At 39.5% G+C, this 24,874-nt stretch overlaps 1 protein-coding gene across 1 annotated transcript; it reads right to left on the bottom strand.

The window, feature by feature from the left end:
- Window positions 1-13,589: 13,589 nt before the first annotated feature.
- Window positions 13,590-24,756, bottom strand: LOC140238443 (fumarate hydratase class I, aerobic-like). The gene is made up of 11 exons (XM_072318346.1): window positions 24,721-24,756; window positions 23,248-23,395; window positions 22,757-22,884; window positions 21,459-21,597; window positions 20,851-20,951; window positions 19,617-19,823; window positions 18,870-18,996; window positions 18,084-18,274; window positions 17,272-17,589; window positions 16,471-16,590; window positions 13,590-15,792 (listed from the first exon to the last, which is right to left on the bottom strand). Exons 2-11 carry the CDS (start codon window positions 23,393-23,395, stop codon window positions 15,574-15,576), a joined length of 1,698 nt encoding a protein of 565 aa, XP_072174447.1. The 5' UTR covers window positions 24,721-24,756; the 3' UTR covers window positions 13,590-15,573.
- Window positions 24,757-24,874: the final 118 nt, after the last annotated feature.

Here is a 24,874-nt window from a genome sequence, read left to right as displayed (position 1 = left end):
TTATAAATGTTACAACTTCATCATGTGTGAATTAACGTACACTGATAATTCAAATTTAACTTTATATTTCCATGAATAATAACCAAAGTAAATATCAGACAATTTATCTTATTTGTGTCACAGCTTTTGATCTTTGTTGTCATAAACAGCTTGTGACAACTAATTTAACTTCACTGTACCTATTGAACATTATAATAACATATGGATATAGCTATCAAATAACCATCTGAACGCACTCTAATAAAAAGGTTATATAGCTCTGACTCTCTCAACTAATTACTGAGAAATAATATAATCATCCAAACTATTTTGACTTCCCATTGGGATTTGAATACCCACTAATGCTGGTGTATTGTACATAGGCCCTACTCCTCTCATTTCTTGAACTAACTTCCTTCATCTGTTTGTGAGATAATGTGTTTATTTATATTGATCAAAAATCATTGTATCACCTGTAAATACAAAATGTTACACCCTTCATTACATTATGTTTGTCACTCTCAATTTATAACCTGACTACACAGAGTGCATGTAACTATAATTACTCTCTCACATACCACAAAGAATTAGTAACGTCTTTACACTATATGTTACTAATATATTACAAGCATGAAAATAACTGAGGATATTGAATATCACCTGTTTATCCCAGTGTTATTCCACTCTACAATCTGTGATTATAAATGATACTTGTATTAATTAATAATGTGCATAATAATCACTGACATCTATACTAATTACTTATAGAAAGTTTGAACACTACAATAACACAGCAACAGCACTCACCTAATCTCCACACACTACTCATACATCCATGCACTACCCATTCACAAACAAAGACAAGCACTCATGGAAGCATACCTACATCCACCTGAATCACAACTCCTTTGTCTACCAATATCTTACATAGTTTGCATCATCTACCTAACTTTCTTACAACATAGAAAGCACATCATGGAGTATACAGTGACTAAAGTACATGTACTGTATAACAGTAAAGGCATAAAGTGTCAGTTCTTACCGAATTCGGGCTTTGAAACACAGAGATCATCAAGTGAATGCTGTATAGAACTTTCTTACACGGTGTCCTCGGCTGCAACGCATTTCTCTATATACATGTATACAGAAGTGCACAGATAAGGGGGTTCCTCTCCAGTATAATACCAACCACCTTCACTGAGTTAAAACAATGAGGTTATTATGGAATGTTTACATTAGCTGGGGACGGAGGGCTTTATCTCCTCCTTGGGTTTGCCTAGACTGACCATTTCAGACCTGTTTATGATGGTTAGTCTTGGTAGGTCTGAAATGGTCAGTCTTGGTCTCTAACTTCACACAAAAACAATAAAATTGCTAAGACCTCACTACACATGGCTGTAGTGACACCATGGATGCAAGATGCTGTGGAAATACATGTACAGATGTTTTTCTTTTAACGAAAATAATTGCATCTATGTAAAAAGAATAAATAAATAAATAAAAAATCGTATTCCAAAAGAGACCAACAAGTATCTCTCCGAAAAAAAAAAAATAATTGAGTATTATCTGAAATCACTATGAAACTAAGGAAGAAAAATGATATATGCATGCAAGCCACCCGAAAGAAAAAAATAATCTTAACTTCGTATAGGATATATAGTTTTGAAGGAATTAAGTGGGTTTATCTATGATCGACAAAATACATAATGGCATATCACACTCCTTATTTGATGTAAACAGTGGTTGTTTTTTTTCGAATACCTAACTCCAAGAAATGCGCAGACGCCACACGTCAGTAAAGAGTCAGCCTCTGATGCTGAGAGAAAAGAAGAAGAGATTTTACATAGCGTACTGATAAACCCGTAAAGTGTATGTTTTTATACGCTACCCGTACTATGCCATACTTGTGATATATAACATTTCATAACGACAGTTTTGTCAACATTATGTTTTCCCCACACCGCTATAGGCCTATACAGCATGGATTGTATAATGTCTGCGAGTGATTGCTATAGATTACCCTTCATCGACGTAAAATACACATTGACTATTCAGTGTAGGGAGTATAACAGCCGTGATAACAATCTTGGATAATATTAATAATAGTAATGCACCCGAGTATTTGTGTACTATGATGCTCACGATTTTTTTCATCTTGGCTGATAACTTAAAACACTGAATAATTAATTTTGTGCATATGACTGGAGGACAATGCGTCGATCAGTTGCACCAAAAAACAAACAAACAAACAAACAAACCAAACTCGAGGAAGAATCATTACTTTATAATAATCTTACCTACCTGTCTGTTTGTTTTAGTTATCCATGGTTCCTTGTACTTCCTTTTCTTTTCTGCTTAGATTTAGAGGAAGCTGGATTGCAACGCGAGGTTTTTCGATCTTCTGGCAGATCCGAACTGGTGCCCGATCACAGGCAAGTATTCGACCGTAGTTACACTACAGGGGCGGATCCAGGAATTCCGTAAAGAGGGGGCGTGTTTACAAAAATAAAGGGGGGGCGCACGCACCCCTCCCCCATTTATTTTCTTTTTATTTCTTTTGTTTCAACAAAAAATAAAGGGGGGGCGTGCGCCGGTTGCTGTCCTCCCTGGATCCGCCCCTGCACTATACATCGGTATACATTCGTTGTTTTTAAAAGGAATGTCAGGTTTCTTGAATAAAATAAAGTCACCGCGAACATTCCGAACCAGTAGGCTCACACAAAATGAATAAGACATGCGCTTTGCATGTCCTATGCAACCTTTAATTCGACTCTGTTGATGATACATTTGTATTGTATCTAATCCAAATCCTTTTCCTGCATGCAGTTATAGACTTAATATTACATACAACACGTTTCTGCACAAGACAATAGATATTCACTCTGTATATATATCCATGTATATGCCATAAAAGGGCGAGTTCACCTTCATATACATACGGATTGAGAAAATGCAGCAATATTGATTTGATTTGATTTATTGGTTTCTGCATTATCATTGCACATGCAGATATACAACTACGTTGGTGCCATAATGATTATATAAGTAGTTTTCTTCATTGCCTTTAAATGTACACCAAAACATATCAGCGATACAATGAATATAATACAGAACATTAACAGAACACATCAGTGAGAGTTTGAGGAAAATCGGACAATCCGTTCAAAAGTTATGGATTTTTAAAGTTTCTGCTCAGTCACTGCTTGATTAAAGGACTGCTGCAGCCTGTGATGTCACATGACTATATTTTGTGTAGAAAGATGCAAAGAAAATTCAACATATTTTCACTTTTTTTCGCATAATAAAAGAGCACTTGACCATGTTGACTTGTCTCTGTCGCAAGGCAGGGGAAATACACCCTTAACATACGTTAACGTCAGTGACGAGTCGAGGAAGTGTACACTTTATTTTTTCAAAATATAACATTTTGTTAAATTTTCTTTATATTTTTCCTTATATCGTTCTTTCGTAAATTGTAGAAGTCTTCTAATCCAGCAGTGACAGCGTAGATACTTCAAAAATTCGTAACTATGTCTTTTGAACAGATTGTCCGTTTTTCCCAAAACTTTCACTGATATGTTCTACTAATATTCCTGCATTTGAAGGTGAACTTGTCCTTTAATATCTCTCTCCTGCCTTCCCTCTCTCTCCCATCTCTCCCTGTCTGTCTGTCTGTCTGTCCGTCTGTCTCTCTCCCTCCCTCCATCTCTCTCTCTCCCTCTCTCTCTCCCTCTCTCTGTATTACATATGCCTAAATGCGTTTAGTTTTGAGAGTAAAAAAAAAATCGTCAAAGATCAAAGATATAAATTTTGTCTGTGTTTGTAAATCGTTTTTTTTTTCTGATAAGTTATTGTATTTGATTATTGTATGGTTGTTTTATGTACTGTTCATGCTGGTTATGTAAGAGCGCCATGAGCATCATTCTTGATGGCCTTCAGCGCATTAAGAGGCCACTATCATTATTATTATTATATAACTGAGTAAAGGGCTGCATCAGAACGAGGGTTCATGTAATATAATCTTCTAAAAAATGTTATGAGCAAAATAAAAACGGCAACAACGCATAAATGAAAACCAGGGAGAAGTATTAGTATATTAGGTATGATAGGGATTAAACAAAGCAAAACAAAAACAAAACAAAAACAAACCCTTCCGCAAAACGAAATAATTATACTAATGAGACAAGCTAATCTGATTCATGGACTGATAAGATGATTTTTCGTTATTCAGAACCGAGCGAGAAAGATTATAGTGCTGATTAGTACCCATGTTATTTCCATTGGATATTTCGTGTGCCACGAGCGCTACAGCGCCACAGCGCCACAGCGAAAAAACATATCAAATATAATAGTAATACCGAGTGCTATAAGGTTTGAGAGACAGTGTAAAGTATTCATGCCGTTTTAGTACCTTGTCCGTTGGACTGATTGTGACCTGGTGGCACAAGAAATATAATATATACAGGAAACAAGCAACCACACACACCTCTATTACAAACCGAAAACATCGTTATTTTATTCATCTCTGCTGGACATGGCCTCATACGTCATAGCGACGACTATTTGTGGAATGAGTTGACTGACATCTTCTACAATGACCTTCGAATGAAAAAAAAAATCAACCGTGAAGAAAACAACAACAACAGCAACAAGAAACACAATGAATATAGCCACGCAGATGCAGGCAATTAATCAGGAAGGACACCAGCACTGACACACAGCTTTGATATGGCGCATAATGCCTCATTGCCTTGGATTATCGATCTTATGTCTTGGTTCGCTGTGCGGCAACTTATTGATCTACAGAAAGCAAACCCAACGCAGTATCGATAATCGTCATTCAGCACTCAGTCAAAATACGCCTGACACAAACAAACACGCAATCAAATAAGAAATTAATAAATATAATAAATGACTGGGGACGGGCAGCATCCAAGGAAGGCCAAACAAACAAACAAACAAACAAACAAACAAAATATTTGATCTCAAATCTTCCTGACAAGAGTCTTTAGGTATACGCTGAAGTTTCTAACAACGTTATGAAAACAAATCCTATTAAGCATGTTTAACATATATGTATTTTTTTTTTCGATTGGATATATCAATGCAGTTAATAAATGTGATTGTTAGTAATGACCATATTTATGAAGTCATTGAAGATTATAGGTCAATAATAACAATCAACGTGTACGTTACATCTGGGTTGTTGCTGGCTTTTTTTACAACGGTCTGACCAACCGACGAATCTCCAGTCAGCCGACTGTGAGATATCATTTGAAATATTAATATTATTTCCTGATATCAGCTCAAACCATTGCTGCGCTCTTTTTTTTTTTTTGCATAATTCCGAAGATGCTGCGGATTTAATGATAGCAATTGCGTTTTCCTAGAAGTGAGAAAGAACGCTATCAGGGAGGCTCCCATAATGATGGGCTGTTCCCGTCTTGCCTAAGTATCTTTCTTTTGACTCCTATTTTACACCATAACAAGCGACTGTACTGCACATGATACCTTGAACATTTAGTATAGCTGGTGCTGAGAGGGTGAGGATCACGAATTTAATGGGCTGGATGAAATATTGATGGAAATATCTATCTGTTTACTCGTGGGTGTAGAGATGCAATCTAAGTCGTCATCCCTGGCACAATGATTGACAATACAGCCCATAATCCCCTGAAATGGAAATATGGTATCACTTGAGACATGATGTATGGAACGAGTTTATCGTTTTCTCTTTTCTTTTCAGGACATGATCGAAAATCTCTTACGTTTATAACAAAGCCTTTTATTTCCAACAAAATGATTTACTGGATTTTAGTTTTATTCACTATTGCCATTCATTATAATAAGTACTACATGCTGTTCATAAGGGTTGAAGATACAAGGGCGAAACGTAACAATACCTGGTGGAAAGAATGAATTTTCATTAACTGGGTTAAGGTGCCTTTAGAAATGTCATCTAAAGAGAAAAAGAGAAACAGAAACAAAAAGAACGGAAATTCGCACGACACATTTCAACCTAAAGGAAAGAAAAGATATAAAAGAAAGATGACAGTCTGTATGTAAGCACTGTGTTATCAGAAGCTATATCCTGCTCTTGACTGGGAGGGGAGGCGGGTAGACATGGTAGAGGGAGGGGAAATATATCTAACTGCATATAAATAATCTAGATCTCTTTTTCAGAAGCAATTAATGTAAAAAAAATATAAAAAAAGCAAAATAAAACTTCTGTTTTCAAATTGCATAATATTTCGCTATGTTTATGTTGTTTTTGCATTTTTTTTAAATTCAGATTGAATATGGTGACAAATGTGTGCGAAGATGTGAATATCCACGCCGCGACCAACCACCATGCGCATCACACTATCACTCAAGATCAACCTGTGACGTCAGTACCTTCGACGGCTTCAGACGCGTATCCTGATTGGCCACTTGTCCCTATCGTGCCTATCGACCACGCCGATCTCGCTCATTCCGCTCGACCAATGCTAGTCGAGGACACCCAGCGGAGATCGACGTCGACGCTACATAACGATTCTCGCGTCTTCGTGATCTCTCCCGGACAGGACGGCGACCTGGTGTATCGAACGTCGTATGACGGGGGTCCATTACCCGACGACGAATGGCCACGACGGAGCGGAGACCACGGAGACAGCTACTCGAGCGAAGGTAAGACAATTACATTATCTAGAGCTACTCCGTGGTGGGTGAGACCAGAGGTACACATTTCACTATCACATTTGGTAAGACTCATAATCATAATAATAATCATCTAGGCTGTACGGGGGAGGGGGGGGGGGCTGTCTGATATCATATAGCTTCGAGATTTCGAAATATTCAACATGATAAGTAAACCTCTTGATATGCTAGTGGAACGAATTCATACTCTGGGTCTTGATAATAAATTTGAAAGGGGAGAGAAACATATCGCAAATCAACCAACTAAACATGACATGACCTCACAAAATTATCCACTCGTAGTCTTAGCCTTTCAAGTATATGACAAGAATAAGATAATCAGACAAAATGTTTTACAAGGTACTGTATGATAGAGTTCATTTGTCTCTGCCAGAAGAAGGGGTTACTGAGCATCAAACAGTCTATAGCAACGTATGTATACGTACACCAATCAGTGGCTCTCTTCGACAGTCGACTTTAATCATGATTGTAAGAATTCATCCGCAATCAAGTTACTCGATTTCAATACTATTCATGCGATGCACTGTCATTAGTTATCTGACTTGTATCTTGTGAAATATAAATGTGATCTGGCGTGTGTGATTCATTTTAAATTATCTGAAGAGGCACAATAATGTATAAACCGAAATAAGAATGTGGAACGTTTACTCAAATTGGAATTATGTTTGTTGTATCACAAGAACTCACTTTCATCAAACAACTTCGTTTTTTTCAGATGTATACAATTGTATTTCTCCTATAACACTAGCTTTCAGTACATTTTTTGTGTCATTATTTTCATCATCAATGCTCGAAAGAGATCTCTCTGCTTTGTTACAAGTTAGAGGGTAATGGTAATGTATACGTGATGCTGGGCTAATTGGGTACCGGCAGGGAGGTGGGAAGAGCCCTCCAGGCATATGGTACCGGGTTGTTGCCACATGGTTGCAAGAGGCACGAATGAATAATGTAGGCCAACTATATACAGTATGTGATTCTTCCTTGCTTCTCTACGCAGCAAGAATTACCAGTAGAGCTCTCATATTGTATATGGACCGCATGACAGACCAATCGCGTAGTACAGTAGTACGATTCCCTCTTGCCCGTCCCCATAGCTAAAGTTCTCCCCTGCTACCAGCAGCTGATGGGATCGAGATGGAGGTGGGAGAGAGCTTTCTGCAACACTGCCCTGTAGAATAAAATGTTTTCAAATAATGGTAAAACAGCCATGTAGATATACGCTATACAATGCTTTTATGGTGAAATACAACCCATGAAATTTATTAATGATTGAATATAGTTGTGATTTACTGACTCATTTCCTCGCAAAGTTTCACAAACTTTCACTTTGGCCGATGGTGCGCAGTGCTCTGGCCAGTATCGTTGGTCAGATTGATGATGTAGTACGCTGACAACTCTCCTCCAATCACATTTCAGGGGCGTCACACCTAGATATTATGCAGAAGACCCGTTGGGTGGCATTCATATTTAAAAGCAGAGATGTATTCAAAATGGCGATCTGTCGAAACAGTATCATTACATATTGGACAAAATATTTACAAACCCTTCGCTTGGCCTGGTATTAGAAAGCTGAGTAAGTTTGTTGGCATGTTTGTTTGTTTCGTTTTTTGCGCCTTTAATGTTTTCTTTTGTAACTTGAACTTTGAATTATCAATGCGGTTTTGTATGCATTGTATTAATGTCGTTGTTTTTCAGGGTTTGTAGAACAGCATCGCTTTGCTGAAACAACTGCCTTGATCGAATGAAAGCTTAGTTGAAAAGGAATAGGTGTATATGCAACGAGTGTTTTAATTCATCTTTGTTCTCAATGTACAGGATCTGGGAGTTGGAGCGAATATTCTGGAAAGGAGGACGGGGAATATTTCCACCCGGAAAGCTATGATTCACATGGATATGTCATCACACTTCCGGTCAACATGCCTGGTCGAGGGTCAAGCGAAACCGTTGAAAGGATATTCTACATCCAGGAACCTGTTCCTCAATTGGACAGCAAATTTGCAAATGGAGACTCGGTTCCGAATCACGAAGAAAGAAGATCTGTCGATCATACTTTTCCGGTAGCGGGAGAGATTTCATCTGCACGCAGCGTTGCGAGAACAGCTTTTCGTGAGGGAGGAACGGTCGCTTTCGACAAAGATTCTTATGAACTCAATAACAACGGACTGTCCTACGGAGGGACACAGATTGACCATCTAGCAGTAGGTGAAAGTGATGAGGATCTACAAGATCTGGAGCTGACCCGGATCGAGGCCGAAATACGTGGCAGAATCCTGGGACGAGCTGACCTGAGGAGGCTGAAAGGCAGAAGGAGCAGCGCGCCACCAAACATTGTCTCCACAAAAGACATCCCTGTTGAAACTTCCCTATGTCAACAGGCGAGTAGACCGTCTTCCAGTGGGGTTATGTCGCCAGGAGCGGTACCGAGTAAACAGGACGCACTTCAAACCCCTAAACCATTATCAGTGAATCATGAGCAAACGGTGCGCTTGCGTGGCCCATTGTCCACGGACCCCCAGGCGGTAACATTGGCATTTCAGCAAGCGATGATGGCACATGCGCAACAAATCAAAATACGCAGCGAACATTGTGAAAAGAGCACCAAACATGGGAACCTCACTAGGAAACACTCTTCTATGCCTACGGTACCTGTTATCAGCATTACTTCCGCTGAGGACGGCGATGACGAATCGAATGATAGTTGGTCACAGAGAGGTCGCGGGAGCGATTACCGCTTCCTTGCGCCCATCGCCGAGGAGGTTGGCTTCACTAGTGATCGATCATCACCTCGATCATCCCCTCGATCCTCACGATTTTTGTCAATGTTGGCGACGAAACACGAAAAGGTACATCGCGTGCCCCGGACGACGCTGCAGATCATGTCTACCATGAAGCTCCAAGAGGATCTTCTGAAGACTTCATCACCTCCATCGTCATCACCAAGTGCTGAAGAAAATTCTCAAACTGAATCAGAAAATAAAGATGCTTCCCATTGCAGTGACACAGTACAGGAAGCGGAAAATAATGAACGGAAGCCGCATCACTTGGGCGACGACTTCCAAAAGAATCGCGACGCATCACCCGATACCTCCGCCGAGACAGAACCGAAGCACAAAGTATCCTCCGAAACTCTTGAAGAAGTAGGAAACATTGTCGAGCGTCTTGCGCGAGAGGAACACATTGCTGCAGATCCACTTTTACAGAAACCAGAGTGGGAGCTGGTCGAGCAGGCAATGCAGGGAAAAGTTAACCGTGGATTCGTGAGTGACGAAGATGATTTGGCATATCAAATAAAAGATGGCAGCCGAAAATCAGACTTTTCCGAAAAGGAAACCGACGTACAGGAATGCTCATCAGCAGCCAATGAGGCGGGAAGCGGACAAAGACAAAGAATGAAAACCTGTCCGTCCGTGACCCTGACGAGACAAGCTAAAGTTCGTGATGACTCCATTCCAGTTGGTGGTGACGATAGCTACCCATCCTCGCAAAGGGATAACTTTTCTACACTCTTCGAGACCACAATGCCGAGGTCTCCAGAGGACGAGTTCACCTTATCCGCCTACCCAGAAGAACCGCCTTCACCGCTTCAGAGATTGCATCAACTTATTAATGACTCGTCTGGACATTCCTCGCAAGATGAAAGGAGTACTAGCAATGACGATCATGAACAAAATAACTCCGAAATATCTGAGGAGGGAGAATTAAGACTGGTCGATGTGCAGGAAACAAACGAAACTAGTGATAGTGATATGCTTACACAAAATGATTTAACGCAGAAGACAAGAGGGCAAATATCACCCAAGATCCCACTGCATGGAATTAGCTCATATCCATTATTGCGCATGCCAGCGTTTTCTATGGACGGATCACTCTACATTCTATATCCGAACAAATTGAATGGGAGGGAAATTGCTGAGGTCACAATCAGTGGAAGCGGCAGCGACCTGAATGGATCCAAACAGATACGAAGAGTTGTGAGGGTGTCGTCACTGGGGAATGAAGGCGATTCGAAAGAGGACATTAACGACGAGTCGATGAGGCCTTCTGTTTTGCCAATCAAGAGGAGACGATTTTTGGACATTCATGAAAAGCGACAGTTGCCGGGTATCAAGGTGGCAATGGTATGACTGCACTGCGTATTGCCACGAAATATACATTTGATTCTAGAAATAATGAAATTTACTTACCTCAAAGTGGACGACAGGCTCTTTATGCTATTAATGTACATTGTACATACCACTTACGTCGAACTATCTGATCAAGCCATTCCATTTAAAATAAGAATCAAACAAACACGAGTAGATATAAGCATCAAATAGATAGGCAATGAGATATCAATGACAAACGTTCTGGATATCAAACAACAGGTCATTCTGAACGGTATCTGACTGCACATGTGCTGAGCTGTCGATGCAAACGGGCTCGCCTTTATTGCTTGATCATTTCGTGAGTATTACGGTATTAATCGAAAGAATGTGGGTATAATGATGAAATAACAATGGAAAAATTGTCATAATATTTTTCATTGTCACGAGTATCGGCGTTGCAGATGACAATTCAAGTTTTGATTTTTTTTTCACAAGCACACACACAGCATTTGATTTCGACTGTCCTGTTTTGATAGCCTTATGCACATTTTTTTTTTTTCCGGCCACCATATACGCACTGCATGGTAAGCATTACATTGTCCGTTATAAGCGCCAGGTCAACTGCACATAAAAAGGGGTGCTGACTTGCTTCCGGTTGGTATGATGCTTCTTGTATCAATGTCATCCTGAAAAAAAAAAAGAAAAAAAAAGAAAAAAAAAAAGCACTGTGTGTATTATACAGTCAAACGCACCTAAGTCGACATCACACAAGTCAAAAAATTGACCACTAAGTCGAAGAAAAATCTGCCCCGGTCAGGCGGATCTTCACTTACATATCATTGTGTAAATTGAAATACATGTAAGTCGGAGGATTTTCTTCTGTCACTGTGAATTCGACTTATGCAAGGTTGACTGTGCATCTGTCATTCTGTATGCCGATGATGTATCACAGAACACAAGTCATGTTGATATAATTGATGACCAAATACATTATATCTCATTGAAAAAAAAAAAAAAACAGCAGCAACAACTAAAAAGCACCGTTATGAATTTCTAGATGTTCTAAATCACAGTTACAACCCCTTAGGTATAAAATGGAAGGGTTAATAAATTTCACATGATGCGTGTTTTCTTTTGTGGAAAGCATGATAATTTGAAGTATACTTATTATTGTTGCGTGAGAGAAAGCGTGGCTTATTCTTTTAGCATATCACAACTCCTTAGTCTACGATCGCAAGCCTTCCATCCATAGTAATATGGAAACACAAAGGCCTGAATTCACGAAGGTGGTACAAATGAAACCATGGTTTAAACCATGGACAAAAACCATGGAATGCCAAGTGTCGCATGCGATATTTCGCTACGAAATCAGTCATTTCGTCGATGAAATGATTATTTTGTAAAGAAATGACAACATTTTGTAACTAAATGAACATTTCGTCCACGAAATGATAATTTCGTTAACGAAACAGTCATTTTGTCGACGAAATGACCAATTTCCTAACGAAATATTCTGTTTGACACTTAGCGCTCCATGGTTTTTGTCCATGGTTTAGACCATGGTTTTGTTTGTACCACCTTCGTGAATTCGGGCCAATAAGCTCTAGTATAAATTAAATTCCAAAGTTATTTGATCATTTCGCAAGGACAAAGTGATAATTACATTTCAAGTAAAACACCTGCTTCATGACTGGGGAGAATGTACAATAGAGGAACAGTTTCTGAGAATGAGTCACGCCCAGCCGATAAGAAGAGGCAGAGAGTGGTCTGTAGGGAGTGAAGATGGTGCACATTATGGTGTGAATATGCCACTTTCAAATTGACGCCGTGAGAAAATTGTTAACGGTGACAAACGGCCTGACGCTTCGATCAAGAAAATCAAGACGCTTCGATCAAAATCGACACATTTCCCTTGTAAGCAGTGATGTTCACAACTGTTCAAATTATCTTATTTTGTGTGCTTCTTGTGAGTGATGAGTATTTGCTAGGCCCCGTTCAGATCTCCTTGAATAGTGAAGAGAATATCGCCTGTCACGTCACAGGAGAAAAGTGTGAATTTCCAACTGAACGCCACACCCGCCTCAAGGTCGGATGAATTAAATATGATTGAAAAGGACCGGCATTTGACTCGGCAACACCATGTGTATGAGAGACTTCATTCTTTGTGTTGTGTTTGGAGTGTGTCTCACTAACGAGTTACCATCTGCACAAGAAAGGGTGGATATCTGGGGGCATTTCATGAAGCATTTTGTCCGACAGCTTTGTCAGACAAAGTTTGTCAGCCAATCAGATGCAAGGATTTCAGCTGTAGCTTTTGACAGTTTGTCAGGAAAATATTCGACCAAAACGCTTCATGAAATGCCCCCCTCCCCCGGTTTATGTTACCACATTAAAGGCAGAGACTCACTTGACTATGGTCACAAGGTTTGACATACAATCCAGTCATCAAATATGCGATTGCTATGAATAGGACATATCAAATTACATTATTCATGTCTACATGATGGAAAGTTGCCTGTAAGCATTAAAGAAAATAATAGCTCTCTCACACCACTTTTGATTATGCCCCTCCCCCAGAACTACATGATGGTGATTAATTTTTAATGTTCCATATCGAATACATTGATACAGTCACAGACACAGACACATGTGCGCGCGCGCACACACACACACACACACACACACACACACACACACACACATATACATTGTGTGTATTAATCTCTCTCTCTCATTTCTCCATTAAGATCTGGTGTAAAAAATTCCTCATCTTGGAATTGACTATCCATTTCTTTGGACTCCTAAACCATGACAGACAAGTTTATCATGAATGTTCGAATAATAAAATCTTTATTCTCAATTTGCCCTGATATACATATTTGCACAAATACACTCTATAGCACAGGACTGGCTCCTTTTAAAATCAGCTCCAATTCCCTTGCATTGCCATATGATGAATATCGCTTCAAATCTAGCTTTTCTTTTCCCATTAGGGCACTGATAAAAGTAGACTTGCCAAATGAGTTTTGTGCGAAATTGAGCGAAAATAGGAACTTTCCATAAACCACCCGTCATTCAACATTGTCTATGTTCAGAGATGTAATTGAAACCAGCAGATCAAGAAGAGATACATATTTCTTGAATGAGGACATTTAACCTTTTCCTTTGCAAAGAATAGACTACTTTGAAAAGTCCACATTTCTTTTGGCTTAAAACATGCTCTGGATTACTTGCTATACCGTCACTAAGCATTGATCTCTTGAATAAGGAGATGAAAATGATGTTTCCCACAGTTACACAAATACTGTTTTGTAGATCCTTGGGGTTGGTGACTACACACCTGGTCAGTGCATCTTTGATTCATAATAACAGCGTATTTACGGGGATTGGCAGCTGAGAGCTGCTCTATATTAAAAAAAAAGGGGGGGGGGGATGACGAACAAACAAACAAAAACAAACTTATATTATTACCCGAAGTGGATATTCATATATTTCCTGTGTTTTAAATTCTACTTTTAATGTCACCTCACTTGATAATTTCATTGTTTTTGACAACTGCCCAGACATGATTTTCTGCCATTCTAAATGGTGTGTCCAGGCATTCAGATTAGATATCAATATGGAGTTACATTTAAAGTCTGATTCAGATTGCTCTCATATCATGTATCCCCCCCCCCCCCCAATAAAATACATGCTGTTGCTACATGCAATTGATATCGGCATGTTCCATTTGTATTCAGTGCCAACTACTTTCAGTCATATTTGAAAGGAATTCACTCACATTATTGACAGGCCAGATATGCAGATAAAGCACTACAATGTACTGTTAAATCAGTTTTCACATTTGCATATGATTTGCAAGATCACCTCAAGAAGCAAGAAGGGAATGACAATTGATGGCATTGTGCTCTGGGAACATTCAGCCAGAAATCTGAAATCCACTAGAAAAAATGTCACTATGCACCAATAATCTCCCCATACTTGTTATCATCAAGTTGACAAAGTGATCGAGGTAAAAACAGATGTGAAATGCAGTCAGTAAATAGCCTCAGAGTTGCTATCATTAGACAGTATGCTGTTCTTTTTGTCTTTAGTGGAGGTGTAGATGGCTCAATTGCGAACAAATATCCAGGAGTTCATAAAATGATAATGATGACTTTGATGATGACGATGGTGAGAGAAAATAAGATGCGAGTATAATCAGCCACTTGAGCCTCCAAGCGCAGGAGGGATGGTAAAACTATGTGGTCATCAAAGATGAAATACTCAATGGGTTGATAGACTGGCAGTTTATGTATGTTAATATCTGGGTACAAACACACACACATACACACAAACTGAATACTAAAGGGGCTACATAGGTTGCTGTTGTTCACATCAACTTTATCCTCGAACTGGAAATATGCACGTCTAAGACTGTGTATTTATATAACATAAAAAGAAATAAAATAAAGGAAAGTGCTGAGCTCCACTGAATGGTTATGGGCAATGAAGTTTGTAAAATTATACCATTGTGGCCAAATATGTGGCTCAGCTTTCACAGCAGCACTATAAGTATTTAAAAAATGACCTTGAATACATAATATGATATTGTTTTGCAGGCAAGTATGTATATCTGTGTTACTGTCAACAGTGCTGTATCTTACTCAGTTGCTTTCTAATGAGAATATACCAGGAATAAAGAATGTGGGAAGGCAAAAAGGGGGAGGGGCATTGAGAGAGATTGTGTTCTGGATCTTTAGCAACCCAACTGCAGCATGTCCACTGGCTATCAATCACACACTGATTGTCAACCGAGATTCCTTCCTGTTCATTCCACCTGCCACTGTTTGAAGAAGTCGTTGCCCTTGTCGTCGACGACAATGAACGCGGGGAAGTCCTCCACCTCAACGCGCCAGATAGCCTCCATGCCGAGCTCGGGGTACTCCAGCACCTCCACCTTCTTGATGCAGTTCTGGGCCAGGATGGCGGCAGGCCCGCCAATGGATCCCAGGTAGAATCCTCCATGGGTTTTACAAGCCTTTGTCACCTTGGTGAAGATAAAGGGGAAACAAGAATATATGAAGAGTTTGTTTGCAAAAACCGATAAGTCCATATTTGCCAAATGGAGATATTTGCGATTAAAGGTTAAGAAAAATAAAGAGAATAATAAGAAAATGTTTGCTTCTTTTGACCATAACTTCAAAAATGTACCTTTATATGTAGTGACCAATATATCATTTAAATGGTATTGTTTTGTACTTTATGACAGCGACCGTACTTCAAAATCTTCAAAAATGGACTTATCGGTTTTTGCGAACAAAGTCTTCAGTAGCATGTGGACTCAGTGTCAACAGGGATTCCTATTTTCATGCAAACACAACTCCATAACTCTCAATGATAACCCTTAATGTGCTACATGTTACCAGCTACACTGTGAAATGTCATGTGCATGGTTTCCTGCAACTGGTATGCAGTCATTGTCGATGGATAATCTGGTTTGATTGTAATGTATGCATGATAGATTCCATTTTCAAAGGAGTTCCCAGATTCAGAATTTCACTTTTTTGACTGAAAAATACTTTGCTGTGGTCACCTCACTAATATTTACTGCAAGCCTCAAATAACTCTGTCACTGGACGGTTAGCTCTTTTGCAATGGCAGAAAACTGAATGGACATACTGGGGTCTAACCTTTGACCCCTTTTGCTGTGCATCCTGGTAATTACCTCTTTGCTTCTGTTGCCCTTGGCCAACATAACCTTTGACCCTCCTTGAGCTTGGAAGGAGTTGACGTAGGAGTCCATCCTACCAGCAGTGGTTGGACCGAAGGAACCTGATTCGTAACCCTGTGGAGAGGAAGAAATATATGAGGCCAAAACCTTAAGATATCACAAGAGTCTAGTGGGAGAGTGTTATCTTTAGTGGAAGGGATATGAGAGCAGGTGCGAGCACATGGAAGCTGGCTGACTAGATATCTGGAGTTGGAGAAACATTTCCCTCCCATGAATAAGACACTATTTGAGGTTTCAAAATGTAGCATGAGTATGAAGAACCAAGATTAGCTTTATCACTGAGATGCATATAATTAACATTAATTCAAATCTTTATCAAAAGAAAATACACCTGGGAGGCATTTCATCAAGCATTTTGTCTCAGCCAATCAGATGCAAGGATTTCAATAGTTTCTAACAGTTTGTCAGAAAAAATATCTGCCAAAACACATCATGAAATGTCCCCAATTCTCCAACAACAGCAAAATATAAATACTTCTTTGTGTGAGCAGATGGTCACTAAATAATTATTCTATCACCAAATGAGCAGACACACACCCATACAAATATATGCATTTATACCCATAAACCTGGACAGGTTTGCATAGAAAGGAAAAATATTATAAAGACAGGAAGACATTTATAACAATCATCACAACACAACAGACGCAGGACAGATTTGGTACAGTAAGTGCAAATGTTTGTAAAAAAGTTAACATATTGAGAAATGGAGTTCTTTGTTGGTATATACAGTACCTCTGGAGTCTTAGCGGGTCCAGCATAGTAGACAGGATGGTCCTTGATGTACTGGGGAAGTCCCTCCCCTGCATCAATCCTCTCCTGTAGCTTGGCATGGGCAATGTCCCGAGCAACCACGAGTGTGCCGGTCAGACTCAGCCGCGTCCTGATCGGGTACTGTGTCAGCTCGGCCAGCACTTCGTCCATCGGCCGATTAAGGTCAACCTTGATGACATCTCCACTCAGCTCGCCCTCCTGTACCTCAGGCAGGTACTTGATGGGGTTCGTCTCAAGCTGCTCCAAGAACACACCCTCACTTGTGATCTTCCCTACAGCCTGTGGATTTCATGCACACCAGAAGCAAGGAACTTGTAGTCTCATTCCATCAAAAATTACCTCGTGAGGCACACTGAGGAAACAAAACTTGTAATGCTTACTGTTAAAAATGCTTTTGATACATGACAACGATAATCATATACATAATTCCTGTTGGAAGGTGGTTTTGTACACAACATTAATTATGAAAACAATTATCATGATAAATTAATTTGGTCATACCAAAATAAAATTGATTAAGATGACAGAATTTTCAAACCAAAGAAATCGCTTTTTTAAGTTGCCAATTTGTTTTTTTATTTCTTTTGCAAGCACTAGATATGAAAGTTTGATAAAGTCAGCAATTTCCACAATCCACAGGTCTCTCAATATCAAGAAAATATCCCTACACACTTGCAGTGATTCTCTCTTGGTTTCTCTTTCAGGGACAAACAACAAAACCGTGCATGTCTATTGATTCAAGACTTTTGTGATGGTTGCCTCGACTGTGATACCTGTCGGTCTGCCGAGCAGGACACTCCAATGCCGACTGGACATGATGCACCATGCCTTGGAAGACGAACAACCCTGACGTCATGGCAGAAGTACTTCCCTCCAAACTGGGCTCCAATGCCCAGCTGCTGGGACAGTTCGTGAATCTTTTTCTCAAGCTCCAGATCTCGGAATGCCCTGCCTTGATCATTCCCTATCAGGGATGGAAATTTGTGGTGGAATAACATTTCAAATACCACCAGCCAAGCCACGAGCAATGATATGTCATTACACTTTGGACCATTTGTTCATAATTTGTGATTAGATTGTTTGCCTCCTATTGTCACATCCCATATGGGGCTCTAACCAGTCCATTAAAAGAATCCTACTAAGTTTTTCATATTCAACAATGGATTTTAATGAATAACATATCATGCTGAAAATTGAAGAAATGCATCATAAAACAAACTGTCACACAGAGACCTACAATGAGCAGATACAAAAATAATGCCTTTGGCACACTTATTTGAGGTATATTACAAAATAACTTCTATCTCTAAAGTGCATGATTGATTTTCAGTGGAAGATGACTCCTGTATGTGGCATTTATTTTGCAAATTAGGACTCGTACGACAAATTTGCAGGTAAACATATTTGTGATCAAGGACCACTGTGACACAGTTGACTCCAGAAATTTGGGAAAATAAACACACCATGAAATACACCAAGTATACAGTATATCTTTACAGCTCCATTCAATGATTTGATTGACTGGCTGCAGTGACAATGTGCAGAGCTAAAATATCTACCTGATGTTGGCAAGTTGTCATAGTACTTGGTGGAAGCCATCTTGACTGTCTTGAGCGTCATCTCAGCGGAGAGTCCCCCTACTACCAGGGCAAGGTGATATGGTGGGCAGGCTGCAGTACCGAGGGTCTGGATTTGTGTAAAGATGTACATTCTGTTGTTACAGCTTAATTTTTCCTTCCTTGAGGTCTTTCAAATTCAGCTACAGAAAATGTAACCTTAACAGTTTTATTACACCCTCATGTATTGGCTGATGCTCCTGTATTAGCTGACATCTGTGTTCATGATACAGACTGCAAGGCAATACCTGTGGCTCCTGAAGATGAATACCCGGTAGGTAGTGGAATTTCCATTGAAATTGATTAGTAGTCCATTGTTATGCCACTTCATTCATAATTCATAGCTGGATTATAAAATAGATCTTTGAAACATTTTATGCAAGCCTTTTATTTAAAACACAAAATCAATGAAATGTTACAATCTCATTTCTTAATGTTTTTGACAAAATAGCAATGGGTGGATTTCACACTGGCAGTAAAGTCATCTCGCTTCATGCCTTCGTACAGTGATGTACCATTTTTTCACCCAGGGGTGCTAAAATATTACAACATCAGGTGGTTTTAATCTAATCTGACTCACATCACATTAACAATGTTATCTTCAACTTCATCAGAACTTATACATTCATGGCATTAGCAAAATGACAGTGTTTCACTAACAATCTCTCGCTCGATAAGAACATGGGGTACCTTAATCTTTTCATTGACAAATGTCATGAGTTTCTCGGGGTTGAGCAGTGCTTTCGTCTGCTGGTAGAGGAAAGTTTTGTTTGCTGAGCCACCCCCCTTGGCTATGAAAAGGAAGTTGTACTCGTCACCGGGTGTGGCATAGAGCTCTATCTGTGCTGGAAGATTGGTGCCTGTGTTGACCTCTTTGAACATATCGATTGGTGACACCTAGAGAAGACAACAGAAACAGACAATATCATGACTGGGGCTGATATCAGACAAGTAGATAAGCTATAAATGTCTTTAACCCATTGAGGATGAGTCTTGAGTGTACTCAGAAAAGTGTCATATGGGAAATATTTGTTGTAGCAAAATCAGCCCGTCCTCAACAGGTTAAGATAAAGTGTAAATTCACAGCATGATTAAAGTCAAAAAGATGAGTAACCATCATGCAAGCTGAACAATTTGAGGTCATCATGATTGGCTTTGCACATCAAGGACCATTCTATTGGACATTGTGATAAACATGATGGTATCATTCATCACCTTTTTGGCTGGTTCAATTTATTGTCAGTGATGCCACGCACTTCAAACACATGATGACTGTTAATAATGCAAACAGGATGTGACAGTCTGCAAACAAGGTTTTCTTAACAGAAAATATCTACATTCTATAAACATTGTTTCCAAGTCATTTTTATGTGATTATGCTGACACTGACAAGACAGGAGCAGAAAGGACCACATACCTGGTAGTCTTTGATGAAAATACTACAGGCTTAAATATGTACCAGTACTTGATTAAATTCTAACAGGAACAAATTGTAACAGACACTCTTAACATTGCTCCATTTTCCTCATACATATCATTTGATGCCTATATCAATTTCTTGCACTTGTATCAATTACAAACAGCTTACATATCTCCTTGAAATAGCTAAGAAGACACTAAAAATAAGCTGAATATACTGAAGGCAGTCTACCTGCTACCTCTCTGGATTATTTTTGGACTTCTACTATGGAAATAATCTTACCAAAAAGATTAGAAATGGAAATATAAATTCCATGATACAAGTGCAACAAGACGTCTGAAAGTGAAAATCTTGCCAGATGGAGGAATTAGTTTCATACCATCTCGTGAGATTACATTATGATTATGGAACATAATTTGCAAACATCAATGAGAAGTTAGTCATCAACAATATTTGCAGTATTATCTGGTATTTGCCATGTAATAACAACATGCTTTCCCTTACCTGTGAGTATCTGAGATTTGTCTGTGTGTATGTATTGTAGACACCTCTTGAAAGGTGTTCCTCATCTCTCTCATCTGTCCAAACATTCTGACCTCGTTTTCCTGATATGGGAAAATGATTCAGTGCAAGGACAAAGTGCATTCTTGTTATGTTTTGACTTCTTTTTCCTAAATGAAGACAAATTACACTCGTTGTGTCTTCTTAAAAATCACTAAGCAAAACATTTCAATGTATACTCAAGTGCTGTCATGAAGACTCTGGAGTAGGTCCTCAGTTTAATACTTTAACACCAGGGTTATTTTATTCTTCACAGCCAACTCTACTTAAGTTCATAGAATTCTGTTTTAAAATTCACAACAATGGCAACAAGCAATGGTATAATGGGACGTTTGTGCAGAATAATTAAGGATTACACGGAACTGTCTGACACGCTTTGATAAGTGACTTGTTTGCATGTTTCTTTTTAATAGAAGAAGGATTCTATTTATCAGAAGCCAAATCACTGATTTATATCTTTGGCAGGGAAAGAATTGAAATAACTGAGGTTGCCATTGTGGAGCATCAACCAATGAAAGACGACCCTGAAGTCCATAGTGGATAGGACATACCTATGATTATAGCGGTTCCTGTGTCCTGGCAACCTGGGAGAACCATTCCTGAGGCAATGTTTGCATTCTTCAGGAGCTCAAGGGCCACAAAGCGATCATTGCTGGATGCTTCTGGATCTTCCAGAATGTTCCGCAGTTGCTGCAAGCAGGAGGTGCATGAAATAATGAAATACAGCCGCACACTGAGCAGGCAAACCAAATGTTTCAAAACACAAACGGGTCAAAACAACAGTCGCAAGATGTGACGGTTGCTGCAATGGCATTAGCCCTCACAGGAATCATATAGAGTATCAAAGTGATGATGTCACCGTATTTTGATATAGCTCAGTGCTGGTTCCACACAATTAAAATACCTCTGCACACGGCTTCATCTGGCAGTGGCATGGAACTGGATACGAGCATGGTTAGCAAGCATTGTGTTCCTTGACATTCCAGTTACGTAAGGTTTTTTAGAACCACTTTCCATGGCAGTGAATGGCTGTGATGCCACACTTCAGTACTCTACTGTTTGAGACAACATGACAAGTGAATATGATATGACAAATCAATACATGTAAGTGCCAAGACACTACAACAACCAACAATGTGAAATGGATTAGATTTAATTTGACACTGTCATTATTACTGATATTGTTGTTTTCATAACATACGTTGGGGGTTTATCCTGCTGGACAATGTTACAGAAAATGAATAAATCAAACAATCAGACTTTGCACAACAAACTGATGTCCCTGATTGGGTCATCCTAAAACCAGTCTCTGTTAAAGACCCCTCCCATCCCATCCCTTGAATTACAGATCGACCTCGATTATCCGGCCATGTCGGGACCAGTGCTCATCCGCATAAGCGAATTGGCCGGATACGGGAGACACAATGTTAATGTTTATAGCTGCCGTCCAAGCTGCCGTCCCAGTGCACTAGCAGCTAGGCAGGTAGCGTACCCCACAACGGTGGTGTAATCTATGCTAGCCTGCGCAAAATTGCAGTCCCTTCTTCACAAAAATAAAGTAAGCCCCTATATCTTTATGTGAAAATCATACATGGTTTACCTCATTAGATATTGAGAAACCTATCATGCACATCTCATGAAATTAGTGAAATAGATCCATGAAAAGATGTTAAAGTCACTGTTTTTTCTCAATTTTTGGATGAAAAAAACAAAAAAACAACAGTCCTTCACTGCATGAATGCGTCCAGATAACAGAGATTTCCGGATAAAAGGAGGCCGGATAATCGAGGTCAAACTGTACCTTTTATATGTATATTCAAGCACTACCGGCCATGGCAGTCACATTTACCTGCAGGTGCTGTGGACGGAGAAGATGAGCGATATCAATCATGGCTTGAGAAGCTAGCATCGTTAGAGCCTCTGGTTCGACCTTCAGGATCTTCCTGCCATGAACCTCTAAAGTCGAGACGAAGTCACCTGTGAGGAGTAGATCCCAACGTTAAAAAAATAGATTGAGCATGCTCCATTGCAACACCAAGTCTAGTGATGCTCTCTCCTTTCCATTTTTTTTTTTTTTTTACACCAATGACTATATGAGCTAACCTGGAGATATGGCAACATGTGACTTCAAATTTCATTTTGTGTTAACATTTCATACTTGTTGTTGTTTTCTTTTTGTTTAGTTTTAGTACCAAGTAATTTCTGGAATCAAGTAATTTCTGGAATCTGTTTATGATAGCATCTCTATCACATAAAAAAATACTGGCAATGCAAGAATTCTACCATGCAAAATGTACAGCTACATATTCAGCATGAAGATTCTGTTTCCGGAGAACTTACCGCTGAGTCTTTTGTATGGAGTATCTTGCGCCTGCTCTGGTTTGAACATGTCCTGGTAGATGAAAGGCTTGGCTGCAGAAGCTGATGCCTTGCATCTAACCAGGCCATGCCTGACAGCAGGCATGGTGAGTAGTCGCGAGCACAGCATCTATCAGTAAACAAAACACACACAGAATGATCAGATATACAACCATATATACAATGTATTAGTGTACAAATGACGCACAGGTCTGAGCGCATCAGTCGGAATTGTGTGCACAAGGTAACTATGGAATGCTTAACCCACGAGGCGAAGCCGAGTGGGTCTATGCTAAATTCCATAGTTACCGCATGCACACTATATTCCGCCTGACGCACGAAAAGACATGTGCGTTATCTGTTTTATAGATTGGGTAATTTTCTTGCCAAAAACCCATTTTTCTATCGTGTTACCTGATGTCGTGATGACAAATTTACTGGATGCATTTCCTTTTGGCTTGCCATAGACGAGAGCCCGAAAACCATGCATCAGTTTTTACTGGATGCATGGTTTCTCTTCAGAACTATACTTCCAGTAAAAACTGATGCATGATTGTTTTAGCCAATAGGCATCTCGTACTGAGTGCGTGAATGCTTGCTTAATAGGCGAACCTTTGTTTCAAGTGCACAAACTCTTGCGACAAATGCGCGATAACATGTTTACCATTGTGACTCAGCGTGCGACCAGTACAAATCAACACATAGCTCTCGACCAATGAGATCGCAGGATGCAGGGTTCTTGCTACCCATTCTATACTTTGTCAGTTTGCGATGAACACACGAAAAACCATGAAAATAAAGTGTACAATAGTTTTAGTTTGGTTTGTTTATGAGTTTGTTTTTCGTCTCTTTGTTTTTATTTTCATAGCTAATGGCGCTAAACCCCAAGCGTATCTTTTCATTCTAGATTATACGCAAACAGCCATGATATGCAGGGTGGCAACGTCAAGGTACCCTTCCCATATTATATGCCATGTAAAACCATTAACGTTTGCATTGTCGCTATTGTTTATGTGAGCTCGTGATGAGAGGGCTTCACACGCACGTGCACTGTCGAGTGTTTGTTGATGCAATATTGGTGACTGTCAGTATAAATTACTCTTAGTTTCTCGGAGTCTCCCTCTTTACTGGAAGAAGAAGAACAAAAAATGAGAACATCTATTATTATTCTTAACTAAATTTACATATTACAGTCACTTTTTTCGGGGTCATGATAGCCATAGGTCCTACATCGCGATTATGGAATGACATAAAAACACAGCACAAATATGAATGCATGGGACTGTACTTCGTCGGGCCCTACCTTCTGCGAACTTCCAACAAAATCTGCTATTCAAATCAGATATGCCCACTACCATTTGTATTATCCTCTTAGCTTCTTACAATCATCCATGACATAGATTAAATTCGGACACAAATCAGACATAAAATTAACTAAAGTTGTTACGATTTTACCTTCAAGAGTGGACGTGAGTCTGTCTGACCTTTGAACTGTTTAAATGCCTGTCCAGACTGAGACTCTGCATCTCATTATATTTACCATGCAAACCACCAATGGACGTACGTATAGCGTGTGAACGGCCCCGCCAATGTTTTGAATAGAATCAAA

This window comes from Diadema setosum, chromosome 15, assembly GCF_964275005.1.
Source record: "Diadema setosum chromosome 15, eeDiaSeto1, whole genome shotgun sequence".
Taxonomy (NCBI): domain Eukaryota; kingdom Metazoa; phylum Echinodermata; class Echinoidea; order Diadematoida; family Diadematidae; genus Diadema; species Diadema setosum.
Note: the sequence above shows the minus strand (reverse complement) of the source record. Positions and strands in the feature narration are given on the sequence as shown.

Excerpts from the sequence above, each read along its gene's own strand:
- LOC140238443 (XM_072318346.1), bottom strand. The coding sequence starts at position 23,395 with ATGCTGTGCTCGCGACTACTCACCATGCCTGCTGTCAGGCATGGCCTG. Across the intron at positions 19,824-20,850 it reads CAAATCTCAGATACTCACAG|GTGTCACCAATCGATATGTT; the intron begins GTAAGGGAAAGC and ends TGTCTTCTCTAG. Across the intron at positions 15,793-16,470 it reads AGGGCAACAGAAGCAAAGAG|GTGACAAAGGCTTGTAAAAC; the intron begins GTAATTACCAGG and ends ATCTTCACCAAG.